The sequence below is a fragment of the Grampus griseus genome (genome assembly GCF_964374135.1).
Source record: "Grampus griseus genome assembly, chromosome: 16".
Taxonomy (NCBI): domain Eukaryota; kingdom Metazoa; phylum Chordata; class Mammalia; order Artiodactyla; family Delphinidae; genus Grampus; species Grampus griseus.
The window spans coordinates 26,358,727-26,374,910 of NC_139010.1; the positions used below are offsets into that span (position 1 = coordinate 26,358,727).

Below are 16,184 nucleotides of genomic sequence, written 5' to 3' on the forward strand. Positions count from 1 at the left end.
TCCACTCCTGGCACACTCTAGACAGTAATTTGTAAGCTATTCAGCATTCCCCAAAAAAATGATTAAAAGATACTGAGCCCATCCATGACTTTGAAAGAGAAACTATAGATCTCTTCATTACTTTAACCTAAAGAGAGTAAAATGCAACCTTCTGTGCTTATCTAAACATTCGCAAAGTGTCCTACCCTCACTACTTAGCACGACCTTTAAGAGAATTAGGGATATTTAAAACACTTATCCTCAAGGGGAGGACATAAAAACCCCTAAATTCTTTTAGAGGTGCTAGAAATATATACCCAACAATTAGATCCAGTTGCCTATCAAAACAAAGTTAAAATATGACTTAACCAACATGGTTCTCTAAACCAACACATTGCTGAGGGGAGGAATCCGATTTCCGTAGGTAACTGCTCAAAAACTATACATCACTCACAGAGAAGCCAAGTTTCCAGTCACCATTTAATGAATCAGTAATTTAGGAAACAAAGGTTCCTTACGGGTTAGCTGTGGTTATGTTTAACCAGTGTTTCTACCACGTATGTTAGATGGTCTTGAAGTTCAAAATAAAAGAGTTCCCCCCCAAAAAATCAATCTTTACTAAATATACTAATGCTCAATCCAATCTCAGCAAGTAAGTCACTTTAATTGGTAATCTGCTTACAGAACCAAGAGATTTCGTGTTGTGAAAAATAACAATATAAAAGGTAAACAGACTTGAATGTCGGAAGAGGGGGCATAATTAGCAATAGTTTAAAGACATTATACCCTAGTGCCCAATTTCCCAGGACCTCTCACACACAAAAAAAACCTCTCCACAAAAACAGACTTTAGGGCTTCCAGGGCTTCCCTGGTGGCGCAGTGTTTGAGAGTCCGCCTGCCGATGCAGGGGACGCGGGTTCGTGCCCCGGTCCGGGAGGATCCCGCATGCCGCGGAGCGGCTGGGCCCGTGAGCCATGGCCGCTGGGCCTGCGCGTCCGGAGCCTGTGCTCCGCAGCGGGAGAGGCCGCAGCGGTGAGAGGCCCGCGTACAGCAAAACAAACAAACAAAAAAAAACAAACTTTAATGTTAAGGTCGGGCCTCAGACTGAGCTCTGGGGGGAAACAGGGTTGTCTCAGAGACAGGAAACCCTTTATCTGCCTTTCCTCTACGGCCCTGGGCTACGAGACTGCTCATTAGGAATGACGGGAAAATAACCAATTTCACCCTGCTTCGCGGTGGTTTGGAAAGAGAAAGAGAGACGAAAGCCGAAGGCCTGCAATGTCGTGGGGAGAGATGAAACCCTGAATCATAAAAGCGAGCAAAATAAAACGAGTACGTCAAAGCGAGCGAAGAGAAACTGGCTCCACTGCGGTAGGAAAACCTCCGTAGGCACAGCAAGCGAAAGACCCGGAAGGCCTCTTCGAGAACGCGTTCCCAGAGCCTCTCCGCCCCGACCACGCCCACCATTGCACGGGCACGCGCACGCCGCGGCCTCGAGCACGCCGCCGCTCTCGTCGCAGTAAACGCGGCCGCTCCGGTTGGCCTTGGGGGCGGGGCTGTAGAGGAACTTGCCAAAGCCGCAGAGGTAAGTGGTCGAGGGCTCAGGGACCCTCGGGAGCTTGGTGGAAAGGGAGTTGATCCCTGGGATCCTACCTGCAGGGACTAGTAAAATGGAGAAAGTAGGTGGAGAAACAGGAGCCTGCCGCAGAGGGCGTGTAAGAGGAAATTTCCTCAGGCCGCACCAGACTAGTGCGCATGCGGACCGAAGGTTGGCGCGTGCGCAGTGGGGCAGCGCCGATGTCGGCCCCTGGGGACCGGGGTCGGGGGGTAAACCGCTGGCATTCTGACCCCTCCGCTCTTCTGCCCCTTTCTTTCCAACCGAGCTGCTTTTAGCTGCAGCATCTTTTTGAATGGTAATCCAGCTCTTTGGAATGACTTCTTGATGATGGAGTTTAATGATTGCTTGTAATAATTTGCCATTGTACCCAGGGTACTTCCTTCAGCGTCTTTTTGATACGGAGACTTTTTCAAAAGGAAGGATTCTTTTTAAGAACATAAGCTTGTATCTGCTAGGAAGGAAAGTAGTTTATGAATACGAGGTCATCCCTATCATACATGAAGTAAATGTGTTGATCATTTTATCACTGTGAACACAACCATGCTGTGTCTCCCCAAATAGCATTGCTCTCCTATAAGAATCTCTACTGCCAATAGTTCTGACTTCCTTGATAGGGTCAAATACTTCATCATCAGTATTTAAACATTCAAAAAAATTTTACTGAGCGCCTACCTTAGGCTTGGCAGCCTAATGGGAGAAACAGTTGTGTAAATAGATCCGCAGAATAAGGAAGAAAAAGAAAACGGTAATGGACCAACCCTCATGACACCAAGCTTCTCTATCCCCTGCATAACCTTTGCTGAGCTGCTAGCTCTGTGTTCTGTTATTTGTTCATCATTCATTCAGGAAACATTGATCCAGGTTCTGTGCTAGGCTTTGAGGGTAGAAAGACAACTCTTTCCCCTTTTCCTAAGAAAGGGGTTCTTCCTAAGATCTTGAACCTTAAAGTGAAAGTGTGGAGTGCATTTTCCCTCTTCCTGAGCAGGCCCTTTCTCCTGTAGGATTCATTTGACATTGATACTCTATGTCAAATAGAAAGAATTAGGACTTTTCCCATGAGTAAGTGTGTTGAAACATAAGTATGAAAAACTGGGATCTGCAGAGGAAAAAAAAGATTCAGGAGTAAATATCCATCAGTGATTTTGGATAGCTAATATTAAGTATTTACTGTCCCTATAACTGTTCCAAATGCTTTAGTTATATTAACCTTCCTGACACCTCTGGTGTAGGTACTATCATTATCCCCATTTTAGAGATGAGGCAACTGAGAAGCAGAGAGGTTAAGTGATTTGTCCAAAGTCATACAGCAAGTTAAGTAAAAAAACCAGGACATGAACCTAGGCCAAGAGGCTTCAGAGTCTGAGCCCTTAACCAGTATGCTATTTTACCTCTCACATAGCACATGACGTGCCAATAAAGCCATTGCTTAAAAAATGGCACGGCAGATAAGCTTAAAGTCCCTATACCTCAGTTTTGTTTTGTCATCTGTAAAATGGGGGAATCGGATTAGATGACCTTTAAGGAATCTTGTGATTCCTGTGAAATGTTTAACTCATTTAGCAAACATTTATTTAAATCAGCAGCTACTTAGTATAGGCCAAGCATAATGTTTGGTTCTGGTGATCAGAATGCCTGCCTTCATAGAGAAGTTACAAACTAGTGTTTATTGTTGGTTTCACTTTAACTCCTGTTACCACCTGCTGGTAGCATGCAAAATTTAACCTAAATCTTTAAAGCTAGAAATTACTTAGGTGTATCTTTCCACCTCAGCAGAAAACTGCTTATTTATGTTAAAGTTAGTGCTAATTCTGCACTCCACTTTTCAACCCTGGCTGTTTTGTGTATTTTTTTTTTATATCTTCTAATTCCTGTACCTTTTTTTTAAAATAAATTTATTTATTTTATTTTTGGCTGTGCTGGGTCTTCGTTGCTGCACGCAGGCTTTCTCTAGTCACGTTGAGTGGGCTTCTTACCACGGTGGCTTCTCTTGTTGCGGAGCATGGACTCTAGGCACGTGGGCTCAGTAGCTGTGGCTCAAGGGCTCTAGAGTGCAGGCTCAGTAGTTGTGGCACATGGGCTTACTTACTCCATGGCATGTGGTATCTTCCAGGACCAGGGTTCAATCACATGTCCCCTGCATTGGAAGGTGGATTCTTAACCACTGTGCCACCAGGGAAGCCCTGTTTTTTGTATTGAATGATAGTAGTTCTGAGTTTGCAGGAAGACTACAGTATTCTTTTTAGAAAACATAAACTTTTTAGAATCTTTTGTGAATGTGTAGTATAAGCTTCTGTTTTGAACTTTTTTAAGGAGTTGTGTATTCGGTACAGATTTTTCTCATTTACATTTTGACTTTTTGATTTTTTGATGTGACATAATATCAAACACTCACCATTCCTCTAATTCCTAATAGGCCTTGAATTCTAAGATCATTCCTGAACTATTAATATTTTGTTCCAGTTTTGGGCCGCCACCAAGTGATCAATTTGGGTATTACATTTGAATGAAAAAGGGGTTTTTTTTTGTTTTTTAGGTTTTTTTTAAATGAAAGGGCCAATATGTATTTCCTAACCAATTCCCCTTCCTTGGGAACAGAACACACTGTTATTCTGGAATTTTATTTGGAAAATTTTATAAGTGAATTTCTTGGTGTGGTTGGGTCAGGATGTGTCCAAGACAAACTATCCTATGAGGCATGGTTGTTTTATCCTCATATAATTCATTTCCTCAGTTAAATTGCTACCTTGGCACTGCCGTATCACCACTTCATAACCCATAAATCACCCACAGTCAATCCCAAGTGACATAAACAGTTGGCTAATGGTAGGAAGTAGTGTTTTGAGTAGAAAAACTAAGAATAAACATATTTTCACTTAAAATCCTGAGTGACATTTTGGCCTGAGGCATCAGTAAAAGATCGTGGAGTACAGAGGGTAGAAAAAATTGGAGCTAATTCTTGACTAAACTGTATGCTGGCTTTTATGGCAGCTAGAATGAAATGTTGTCAATCTCACTTCCATAAACTTGCCAATTGCTGTTTTTCTTTCTCTGTAGTGAAGTGAGAATTCTACTAGAGAGGAGATGGCTGCCTCTTCATCATCCTCCTCAGCTGGTGGGGTCAGTGGAAGTTCTGTCACTGGATCTGGTTTCAGTGTCTCAGACCTTGCCCCACCACGGAAAGCCCTTTTCACCTACCCCAAAGGAGCTGGAGAGATGTTAGAAGGTGATCTCATGCTGCTTTTTGCTGAATAATTGGATTCAGACCTGCTATGAATATTAATTGTAAAGAAGTTATTAAGTGGATTAGAGATAAGTTTGCCCTGATTTCAGCTCCACATTTCATTTCTTGTCCCCATTTCAAAATAATATCTTTAAAACATAAATCTTTCTCTAAAATCAGAATTTTGGAGCTGAAAAAGACTTTGGAAATCAAGGAGGTCATCTAGTTATTTAGACCCAGAAAAGATAAAGTAATTTGACCATGTGAAAGGACAAAATCAGCACTGGAACCAGGAATTCTGTTGACCTCCTGCTCCAGTGTGCTTTATCTTGGCACCAGTCTGCTTCCCTATGGTTGGTAGGTTTGATATATTTTTTTCTAATATAATTCATCGACAGATAGATTAAGAGATCCTGAGAGGAAATAAAAACCAATTTACTACTCTTGTATGTGAAGATGACTCTCCTGGCCCTGGCCCAGGCCCATTGCAGGGCAGTGCTGTGTGGTTTTTCTAGCACTGGAGCTGGATTTGCATCAAATCATCCCCCATCTTATTCAGCACACATTTGCAAACTGGCTGGCCAAGATCGGGGCACAGGCTGTAAGCATGAAACAGCATTGGTTCCTAGAATTTATCAGATTCATGTCATTTTAGGATCTGGACCGATAAATTCTTAATAGGGAGCATAAAAATCACCAGAAGAGCTTATTTAAAGTATACCTTTCTTGGGCTTCCCTGGTGGCGCAGTGGTTGAGACTCTGCCTGCCAATGCAGGGGACACGGGTTCGAGCCCTGGCCTGGGAAGATCCCACATGCCGCGGAGCAGCTAGGCCCATGAGCCACAACTACTGAGCCTGCGCTCCGCAACAAGAGAGGCCGCGATAGTGAGTGGCCCCCGCGGGCTTCCATGTTGGCGCAGTGGTTGAGAGTCCGCCTGCCGATGCAGGGCCGCTGGGCCTGCGCGTCCGGAGCCTGTGCTCCGCAACGGGAGAGGCCCCAACAGTGAGAGGCCCGCGTACCACAAAAAAAAAAAAAAGAGTGGCCCCCCCCGCTCGCCGCAACTAGAGAAAGCCCTCGCACAGAAACGAAAACCCAGCACAGTCAAAAATAAATAAATAAAATACTGAATACATAACTACTTTAAAAAATAATAATAATAATAAAAAATAAAGTGTACCTTTCTGGCTCACCTTAGAGATTCCAAATCAGTGTAGGTTACAGCACAGGAATCTCCATTTTGACCAACATCCAGGGGATTCTCATGAAAATGGTCCTTAACTGTTAAACTATTCATCATACCTTTTGAAAAAAATTAGCAAAGAACCTATCAAGGATTCAAAACCTACTTGATTCTAGCACATCTGTGCTTAATTATATATTGATCTTTTTTGCTTTAAATATTGCAAATTTCAGTAAGTATATTTAAAAATCTGGAAATGTCTTGAGAAAGGTACAAACTGTAGTTAAGAGTTGGCTTTTTGGGGTAATCTTTATTCATTTATATCAGGTATAATAAAAAGCAGAGGTTTGGATTAAGCCAGGACAAACAGAAGAATCATTTGTGACAGGAAAACTTGGGAAGACTGGAACCATAAGGCTTTTTAGAATTGGTTCAAGTCATGATTAGTAGACAACTGAATACTCAAGCTAGCATCACTGAGTCTGGAGGTAGCGAATATTTGGTGCCTTGTTTACCATATTTGGCACTAAAAATAAATTATGACTTCAGTTATATGCAGCAGAGACCTGGTATTAAGGACGCTTCCCACAAAACAAACCAGAAGTTGGAGGAACTTAAATTGCTTAATGAGTTTTGTAGCAGCAGAAGAGGAATCATCATTTAACAATGGACCCTAAGATTGAAGTCATTTAAATTCTAGCTACAGGAGGAATTTAATACAGGAGGTACCTCCTTGGTCTCAAAGCTATCAGCATTCTTGGTCAGTGTACACCAGATTACTTGGAAACACTAAAGAAGAAAGGCTTCTAAAATTACTCTAAATGTTGATATTCTAACAAGTTATAGTTCTATCCACTTCTATTCCATCCCATTATGCTTCATGGGGGACTGTGTTGCCTTTCTATTGTAGAATGAATTTAAATTAAGTTTAAATTCACAGTGCACAGTTTTGATTCTCTTCCTCGGGTTTAAAGTTTCCCCTACATTTTAAAGCTGCTTACATTTAAGGACAGACTATGAAAACTTAGAGATGGTAGTCCTTGAACTATCCTGGTCAAATGAAGAATGTTAAATTGAAAAGAGTACCCTTAAATGTGAGTTAATAAGGATGCTAGTTTGGAAGCATCATCTACCATGTTTATAGGTGATACTATTATGCAAGTAATCTAACACACACGAACCTGACCATTTTTCTTACGGTAGTTTAATCGAATACAGGCAAAGCGTGTTTTGTTGGGCTTCGCAGAAACTGTGTTTTTTTTTTTTTTTTTTACAAATTGAAGATTTGTGGCAACCTTGCTTTGAACAAGTCTGTTGGCGCCATTTTTTCAACAGCACTTTGTGTCTCTGTGTCACATTTTGGTAATTCTCACAATATTTCAAACCCCCCCATCAACAGAAAGATTACAATTCACTGAAGGCTCAATGATGGTTAGCATTTTTTAGCAATAAAGTATTTTTTAATTAAGGTACATACATTGTTTTTTTAGACATAATGCTATTGCACACTTAATAGACTACAGTATGGTATAAACATAACTTTTCTATGCAAGGGGAAACCAAAAAATTAGTGTGACTTGCCTTATTGCAGTTGTCTGGAACCGAGCCCACAATATCTCTGAGATATGCCTGTATGAAAATAGAGAAGGAATAGTTGCCTCTTCAGAGTAAGGAACAAAAGCAATTAGGAATCAAGGTTGAATGCTGTCTATAATCTTAACAGGTTAATCTGATCTTGCGCCCTCCTAAGTCTAGGATAATAAACCCAAATAACCTTGTGAATTAACTTTTTTGTGTACCTGCTCTTTGATAACAGACATCTCACATAAGCAGTATACTGTACAGGACTTTTCAGCATTCCCCTGCCCTTGGCTAGGATTGTCCTCACCCAGTTATTAGTAAGCAAATTAGAGACTGCCTTCCAGCCCAAAAGTGGCTGAATTTTAGTAACATTGTAGGCCACTGAAGCATAAATTATCTGCCGTTGTCTATTTTCCTGCTGTGAGGTAATATTCTTTTAAATGAATTTGTTAGCATCCTATTTATTGGAGTTGGCAATGGTGTTAGATTTGGACAATTTACTGAACTTTTCACCATTTATAACCTTTACTTGTCCCTTAAGAGGAAAGCTGATGTATTGCTACTTGGTGTGTTACAAAGGGTTTGATTACAATTTCTAAATGGAAGACAGATTGCGCCAGGCTGACTCCTCTGGAGAAATTCCAGGCTTTAGATTGGTACAGATATCACATCTAATAGGATGTGGCTAAGAAGCAGTAGACTTTGTGGTTAACACAGAGCTGCAAATCAGCAAAAGTGTGTTCCGCAGACATATAGAGTGGAAAAGTGATATGCAGGTGCCTTTTTGAAAGATTAGCTTACATCCTTTTGCTTTGAAGTTCATTACCAAGGGAAATATGCAAATGTTATAATTTAAGCATTTATCCTAATAACACCTGTGATTAAATGTAAGTGGGAGGTAGCACTTGCAAGAGCTTCCAAACAAATCTTGGCCTGGTCCTAACAGCCAGAATCCCCGCTGCCTTGTGTGAGATCCTAAAGTTCAGGATCAAACCACCTGAGAAGTGAGCTCTAATTCTCTATGCTTTGCTCTTCCTAAAATAAAACAAATTATAATTTGATCCTTTAAGCAAGGGTATGAATGCTGGCATATTTACACAAAAGAGGCATAATAAGTTGCATCATTAGTGTCAAATGTTCACACAGTCCCTCTTCCCACAGTGGGATTCATAAGTTATTTTCTGGCCATTGCCCTTATCTAAAAAACTCAGTAATATCATTAGCTTACCTAGATCTTTAAACTGGACAGCCAGTATAATATTTAGTTAATTGAAAATAAAAAATGTTTTGCTCAATTTAGATGATATGCTCACAAATGACTTACATTCAGCCAGAAGAATGGGGGTGGGAGGAGGGAATAGGATCATATCCCATGTAGCACAATATTTAGAAAAGAGGTTGGGTTTAAGGAATAACACTCTCCCCAAAGTCTACATCACTATATGAAAGAAACTATATTTTGAAATATTATTCAATATGTATATATCAATGCATAATATATTTCCATACATATGTATGGAAATAATTATATATATTATTTTTGCATCAGTTTTGAAGATAATATTAGAAGCCCTCTTGGTTGTATATTCAAGCCATTTGGATACAGTATCTATAGTTTTTCTTATTTTTTTTTACCATGAGCTTCTGAAATAAGGTCTGCCTTGTGTGAAACTCAGCATGAAGCTAGGATGTGTTAGTCCTATCTCCTTGTCACTTAATACCTGGCTGACACACCAACCCATGATTGATGAGTGAGTGCGTGACACCCAGTAGTGCTGGCATGAACTACCGCCTAAAATAAGACAGCTGTGTCCCCTCCCTCCATTTGTTTTAGGATTTTTGCAATAAGATCTCTTCACCGAATGGTTTCAGGTACCCCTTTAAAAGTCACATTTTCCTACATGAGTTCTTTGCCTTTGGGGGTATGTTTTGCTGTATCAGCCCTTGCCTGACAAGGAAAAACATGAACTAGCTTATGTTTCAGTCATCTTTCAAGTACTGGGGTGACTGAGTTAGCTACCTTCTTGTAGCCAGTTCTTGGCACCAGTACAATGCTAGGTTCTGAAGTTGTACCATACCCTTATGGCCATGCAAATTGCAGTGTTTTGATTCAGCTGGAAAATCAAGGTTACAGTTGGCGTTTACAGAATGAAGCTTCCCAGCAGTGTTTTGTGATGGCCATAGTGATGTAATTTGAAATATAAAATATCAACAATAGCTATTTTTCCTCAGCTTTACTTTTTAGAATGAAAATGATTAAGAGTTTTGGTGTACCTTTGTATTTTGAAAGCATGGGAGCCACATGGCCAAATGTGTGAGCTGTCAGTGTTTGCTTGACATACACAATAGGAGAACATTAAGAAATTGTCAGGTTAGGATGGGGGAAATGTTGACCAGGACATCAAACTGGGGTTTCTTGTTTTTGTTTTTTTAACACTATTTTTAAACTCTTTTAACAAGTGGAGGGACTATTTTAATATTCTAGGTATAGAAGAAGTAGCTTTTCAACAGTGTTAATTCTAAGTGAAACAGAAGCCCTCTTTGTTTTAAGCCCTCTTAAAACTAGACCCCGATTGTAAAAGCAGGGAAAAGAATGGACATGTTTACTAGGTTTATCAGGCACCATTAGATTAAAATGGATTAGAGCAGATTAAAACTTTTCCTCTTCTCTTTGTAGATGGCTCTGAGAGATTCCTCTGTGAATCCGTTTTCAGCTATCAAGTGGCATCTACGCTTAAACAGGTGAAACATGGTAAGCACATGAGTGTTGTGCACTTAACTATGAGAATAAATTTATTGGGGGGTGGGAGAGGGGGACTTAGAAAGGTCAGAGTGCTCTGTAACAAAAACTCAGCAAGGCTATTTAAGTGGACTTTCCAAATTACCTGCAGACAAGAACATTCTACGGTCTTAATCCAGACATAATGTCCACATTGAGGCTTAAAGTTGAAGTCAAAGGGGTTAGTTTTCTAGGGGAGTTAATGCTTCCTACTCCGCTTGTATTGCTTTTTCCTCTCCTTTCTGAAACCTTCTTTTACTGTTGTCTTCCATTGGTTACCATCATTATCTGCATCTTTGGGTATTTATGTAAGTAATACCTCTTGGTCTAACTGGACTCTTAAGATCCTGGTAGCACCTTTTCTATTCCATCATCCCTCACCAGGTCTTCATTTATGCATCAGGGAACTCTGTTCACCCACCAGACCAGACCATTTCTCCATAGAGAGCATAATGTTGGGGGGGGGGGAAGCTGCAATTGCCTGTAACCCTAGGTTTTTAGTATACAAATCACAAATTTAGTACACAAATGGAATGGAGGATAAGTACTACTTTTTTTCCCTTTTTTTTAAGATTAAGTCTTCTGACCAACATAGGGTAAGACCCCATTACTAGAATCTTGAGGGGGAAATCCTTTTAGAAATTATTTTTAAATCAGCCATCATGTTGGTGGTTGATATATCATCTCCTTGATTCTTTACAGATCAGCAAGTTGCTCGGATGGAAAAACTAGCTGGTCTGGTAGAAGAGCTGGAGGCAGATGAGTGGCGATTTAAACCCATCGAGCAGCTGCTGGGGTTCACACCCTCTTCAAGTTGACCTTGCCTGGACAGTCACCTCTGGGGCACAGCAAGTGCAGGTGCAGTGAGGAAATTTTCTTACAGCTTACATAGCCATCCAGAGATTCACAGCTCCATCACTGAATTGTTAATTCACATCCATACTTGGTTTCTCTGTATCTAACCACAAGCAACAAATACTTAAATGTGTGATCTTACAAGGAAATTTTTTGTTTATTTGTTTAAAAAAGTATTGAGAATCAGATTTAGGCAACTGGCATCACAGAACCAGGAGGTCTGGGTTTAAGAGAGATTAATAAAACTTCACAAGCCAGGACACATGCCAGAATTGGCCAACAGAATGGCATCCCTCCTGTCAATTCATGCAGTTCCTAGAATCCTCACCAGTCAAGTCCGAGGTCAGGATCTGGAGTTATAAAATACAGCATTTCTTTTTTTTTTTTTTTTTTTTGCGGTATGCGGGCCTCTCACTGTTGTGGCCTCTCCCATTGCGCCGGACGCGCAGGCTCAGCGGCCATGGCTCACAGGCCCAGCCGTTCCGCAGCATGTGGGATCTTCCCGGACCGGGGCACAAACCCGTGTCCCCTGCATCAGCAGGCGGACTCCCAACCACTGCGCCACCAGGGAAGCCCAAAAAATACAGCATTTCTGACCTAAAACCGTTCTTTTTGCAGATGAATGTGATTTCAACTCAGGACCTGTCCAAATTAGGAATTTTTTAATGTTTGGGATTTTTTTTCTATTTTTAGACATCTAATTCTATAGATTCTATCTTTTTCCAACCTCTAGGCATGCCAAATGCTGGCAAAAAGAATTGCTTTTTTTTTTTTTTTTTTTTTTTTTGCGGTACGCGGGCCTCTCCCGTTGTGGAGCACAGGCTCCAGACGCGCAGGCCCAAGCATCCATGGCTCACGGGCCCAGCCGCTCCACGGCATATGGGATCCTCCCGGACTGGGGCACAAACCCACGTCCCCTGCATTAGCAGGCAGACTCTTAACCACTGCACCACCAGGGAAGCCCAAAGAATTGCTTTTTGAATGTTGAAGTTCTGGTAAAAATAAAGCAGTGAGCAAAATCCTTTTAAACACAGAAATCCTGAGTTCATCTTGTTGGTGGGCTCAGGCAATTCTGTAGCAAATAAATCCTTTGAAAGAGCTCCAGATTGGTTTCTTTATCCTTTCAAAGCCTCAGGGATTTGGGGAAAGAGGTCAAATTACTTTTTATAAGAAGGGAATGTAAAAACCATTTCTCCTAAGTAAATGGTAGATTTGCTTTCTCTCAGGGATATTTGTCTTTTTCGAAGTATATGAATTTATCATCAATATCTGAGTAGGTTTTTTACCATGAAAAGGAAAAACCTGGAAAGCTAAGAGGTGTCTTTTGTTTTCCCTCATGGGACCCCAGGGTCCACACTGCACAGTTAGGAGAATCATTTATTAAATTGTATGCAAATTTTGCCTCAGACAGCATTTGCCTTTCTCCTCATTAATAACTTGTACCTGACCTGCTTAGAGTTGGTTAATTATGAATAAATAAGATTCCAGTAGCAATTGGCCTTAATCTCAGGAGTTCAGAATGTTTTAACACATAGTATATAACAGACAGGTGGTGACCTCATTGCGTCGAAAAGGAATCTGAGCACAGGGAAGTTAAAGACCTGCTCGTGGCCACGTAGCCCAGACAGAAGAAAATCTTGGCACTTGGAATAGATTGCAGTTGATTGACAATTCAGCCCACTAACCTTGTCTCTGAAGCACATCAGAACACAAAAATTACCAGTCCTCAAACTCACCTATTTCCATATTAATACTTCTTAACCTAAACTAGTTCCATATTTGAAAGCCATTGAGTTTCCTAACATTGTCCTTTTTGGCATCAACCATCTTTATGATTACCAAAGGAAAAATTTTAAATACGTAGTCTGCAATAAACCTTTAAATCATATTTTCAGTGACAGTTCAGAAGCAATCAGTAACTTTCTCTCATTTGATTTATGTAACTGTACAGCACAGACACTGTATTACCTCATCGTTACCCTTTGGTATTTGAACTTACAGAATTTTTTTCTCGGGCTTCCCTGGTGGCGCAGTGGTTAAGAATCCGCCTGCCAATGCAGGGGACACGGGTTCAAGCCCTGGTCCGGGAAGATCCCACATGCCGTGGAGCAACTAAGCCCGTGTGCCACAACTACTGAGCCCACGCGCCACATCTACTGAAGCCTGCGCACTCTAGAGCCCGTGCTCTGCAACAACAGAAGCTACCACAGTGAGAAGCCGGTGCACCACAATGAAGAGTAGCCCCTGCTCACGGCAACTAGAGAAAGCCCGCGCACAGCAACGAAGACCCAACACAGCCAAAACTAATAAATAAACAAAAATAATAAAATAAATAAATAAATACATTTATATTGTTTAGGGATTTTATAGCTTCATAGCTTTCCTTAATTTCTCCCAGATATACAATTACATTAGCATAGTTCATAAAAAAAAAAAGAATTGTTTTCTCTTTAAGTTGGACATTTCCTTTTATGACCTTAGAAATTGAAGAGATCCTAGAGTTGAGCAAAAATACTTTCTGAAGCACCTTTCCCAGTGAAGATTCAGCTTCTACTTGAGTGCTGCCAGGAATGAGACCCTCACTATTTGAGGATGGCCCCTCCCTCTCTGCACCTTTCTGTTGGTCATTATGTCTCATCCACAACTCCTATTGCCATGTTTTGGGCTTGAAAATGGACCTGTTGTTGCTCATCTTTCAGCCCCTCTGCACTCATTATGTGCCAGCCACTCACAGGCATTAATCATAATCCTTTCAGTAATGCTGTAAGATGTGTAACACCTCCTAATACAGAAGAGGAACTTGAAGCACAAAGCAGGCATTACTACATGCTAAGGCTGCATAGCTAAGTAAATGGCCAAGTCTGGATTTGAACTCAAAGTCTGCCAGACTCCAAAGCTAAGATTATTTTAGTTGAATCATGTGGCATCCCATTGAGCCCAACCCAGGGCCTCGTACAAAGGAAAATCCTAAAACCTTCTTTTTTCTTTTTAATGATAAAATGAATTAACTACCTGGAGGAAATAAGCCTTGCCACTACCCTCCCTTCTTCCAGTGCTTGTTGATAAAGAGTCTTAAGTACAATGAAGGCCTCTTTCTTTAAGAACTGATAGGAATTAGGGGCTTCCCTGGTGGCACAGAACCCACCTGCCAATGCAGGGGACACGGGTTCGAGCCCTGGTCCGGGAAGATCCCACATGCTGCAGAGCAACTAAGCCCATGTGCCAAAACTACTGAGCCTGCCCTCTAGAGCCCGCGCGCCACAACTACTGAAGCCCATGCACCTAGAGCCCGTGCTCTGCAACAGGAGAAGCCACTGCAATGAGAAGCCTGCACACCACAACAAAGAGTAGCCCCCGCTCACCGCAACTAGAGAAAGCCCGCACGCAGCAACGAAGACAAAACACAGCCAAAAATGAAAATAAATAAATTTATTAAAAAAAAAACAGATAGGAATTAGCTATATGTTAGTATCTACCTAACCTTTTAAGATTCAGTATGATGAAATGTAGTTAGATGCTTAAGGGGTACCTACCCAAGTGAGCAAGGAGGAAGGCAAGAGGGCAGATGGCAGCTAACGACCAGGACTGCACAGACAGCCATCCTAAGAGAACGGATGGTAACGGTGCCTCAGTGCACAAAACACTTTGCAGCTTCTAAAGCATTTTCATATATGTCGTGTCTTTAGTCCCTCATCAACGCTGTGAGATAAATGAGGCAGGTAGTTTACAGTTGAAGAAACCAGTACAGAGAAGGTAAGGTACCAAGATTATTATCCAAATTATAGTTAATAATATAGGCCTTTCAAATCTTTGTCTCTGTGCCTTCTAGTTCATCATATACTAGAAAATCTGAAGGTAGAACTTGCTGTTAATAAAGAATTGTTCATGTTGTTTTGATACATAATTCCATATAAGTGTTTTGTCTCATGGTAATGATACATAAATAGTAAACTTAAATAAAGCTGGTTTGGGGACTTCCCTGGTTGGTCCAGTGGTTAAGACTCCACGCTCCCAATGTAGGGGCCCCGGGTTCGATCCCTGGTCAGGGAACTAGATCCTGCATGCTGCAACTACAGATCCCGCATGCCGCAACTAAGACCCAGCACAGCCAAATAAATAAATAAATATTTTTTAAAAAATAAATAAATCTGGCTTTACTTTTATGTAGTCAAAAATCTTACTTTCTGACTTTATCCAGGATCAGCATTAAAGTCCTCAGTTTTCACTGATAAGCTTTAATGTGTTAGTTATCAGTGCCATCGCATGGCTGATACTGACCTGGAATGACAGTGGTCTGGAACTCTAAATCACGTTCCTGACCCTGGGACCTCTCTGCTCTGTCCATTTGCTTGCAGCCTGTGGCTTCCCTTCCCCCAAATGGTTGGGAGGCTTTGAATCTCTTGTTCCCCATCAGAACACCAGACACTGAAGTGGTAGAAACTTTGGACCTTAAGGCCAAACCAAAGGTAGAAGAAAGGAGATAGGACCAGGGGATGCCTATCATCCACAACAAAGAGGAGGAACCTGCCCAAGGATGTGGTTCCCTTTCAGGCAAACCCAAGAGATACTACACTTGGAGGAGAAGGCCATTCTGCCTCTCCCTCTCCTTTTGCCAAAGCACCTAACTTTGCCTAAAATACCTTGCCTGGCCTCCTTGTAATTGCCCAAAGTTCCAACCAAGACAGATCCTTTCCACAAAAGAGAAAAGGCTTAACTGACAGATACATGGGAAAGTTTTGGGTTGCAGGCAGAGTACAGATGATACCAGATCTTCTCCTGTTTCCCAGAGCTGAGTTTGGGATGGAGATGGCACCAAGGGTGGAGAAGAGTGGGAGAAGGAGGCGGGAGCAGGATGCTTCGCCACCAGCCTGCCTTGTTAATTTGCATCTGGTCAAAGAGGGAGTCTGAGAATTTTAGAGCTGAATAGAACAGACCTTAGAGATCATCTAGTTCATCCCCCTGGTTGACAAA

General features: G+C 41.4%; 2 protein-coding genes across 7 annotated transcripts in view; one reads left to right on the forward strand and one right to left on the reverse strand.

Annotated features, from left to right (window-relative positions):
* Positions 1-6,080, reverse strand: part of ASCC1 (activating signal cointegrator 1 complex subunit 1) — a 103,657-nt gene extending 97,577 nt beyond the window's left edge. For 2 of the 5 annotated variants that reach the window (XM_082673380.1, XM_082673382.1), the window contains exon 1: positions 1,633-1,716. The gene's annotated coding sequence lies outside the window, so the exon portion shown is untranslated. Of the gene's footprint in view, positions 1-1,315; positions 1,552-1,632; positions 1,717-6,008 lie in introns of those variants that run through there. The other 3 variants (XM_082673383.1, XM_082673384.1, XM_082673381.1) reach the window with 2 other exon arrangements.
* ANAPC16 (anaphase promoting complex subunit 16) lies at positions 1,457-15,313 on the forward strand. Of its 2 annotated transcripts, XM_082673386.1 has the most exons (5): positions 1,457-1,564; positions 4,652-4,820; positions 10,257-10,331; positions 11,061-11,216; positions 13,215-15,313. In XM_082673386.1, exons 2-4 carry the CDS (start codon positions 4,679-4,681, stop codon positions 11,174-11,176), a joined length of 333 nt encoding a protein of 110 aa, XP_082529512.1. In that variant the 5' UTR covers positions 1,457-1,564; positions 4,652-4,678; the 3' UTR covers positions 11,177-11,216; positions 13,215-15,313. The 2 variants fall into 2 exon arrangements, with proteins under 2 accessions (XP_082529512.1, XP_082529511.1); XM_082673385.1 differs by lacking the exon at positions 13,215-15,313 and having other exon boundaries at positions 11,061-13,207.
* The last annotated feature ends 871 nt before the right edge of the window (positions 15,314-16,184 follow it).

Bases quoted from the DNA above. Each gene is read 5' to 3' on its own strand.
- ANAPC16 (XM_082673386.1), top strand. From the start codon at position 4,679: ATGGCTGCCTCTTCATCATCCTCCTCAGCTGGTGGGGTCAGTGGAAGT. The intron at 4,821-10,256 runs GTGATCTCATGC...TTCTCTTTGTAG, and splicing joins AGCTGGAGAGATGTTAGAAG to ATGGCTCTGAGAGATTCCTC. The intron at 10,332-11,060 runs GTAAGCACATGA...GATTCTTTACAG, and splicing joins GCTTAAACAGGTGAAACATG to ATCAGCAAGTTGCTCGGATG.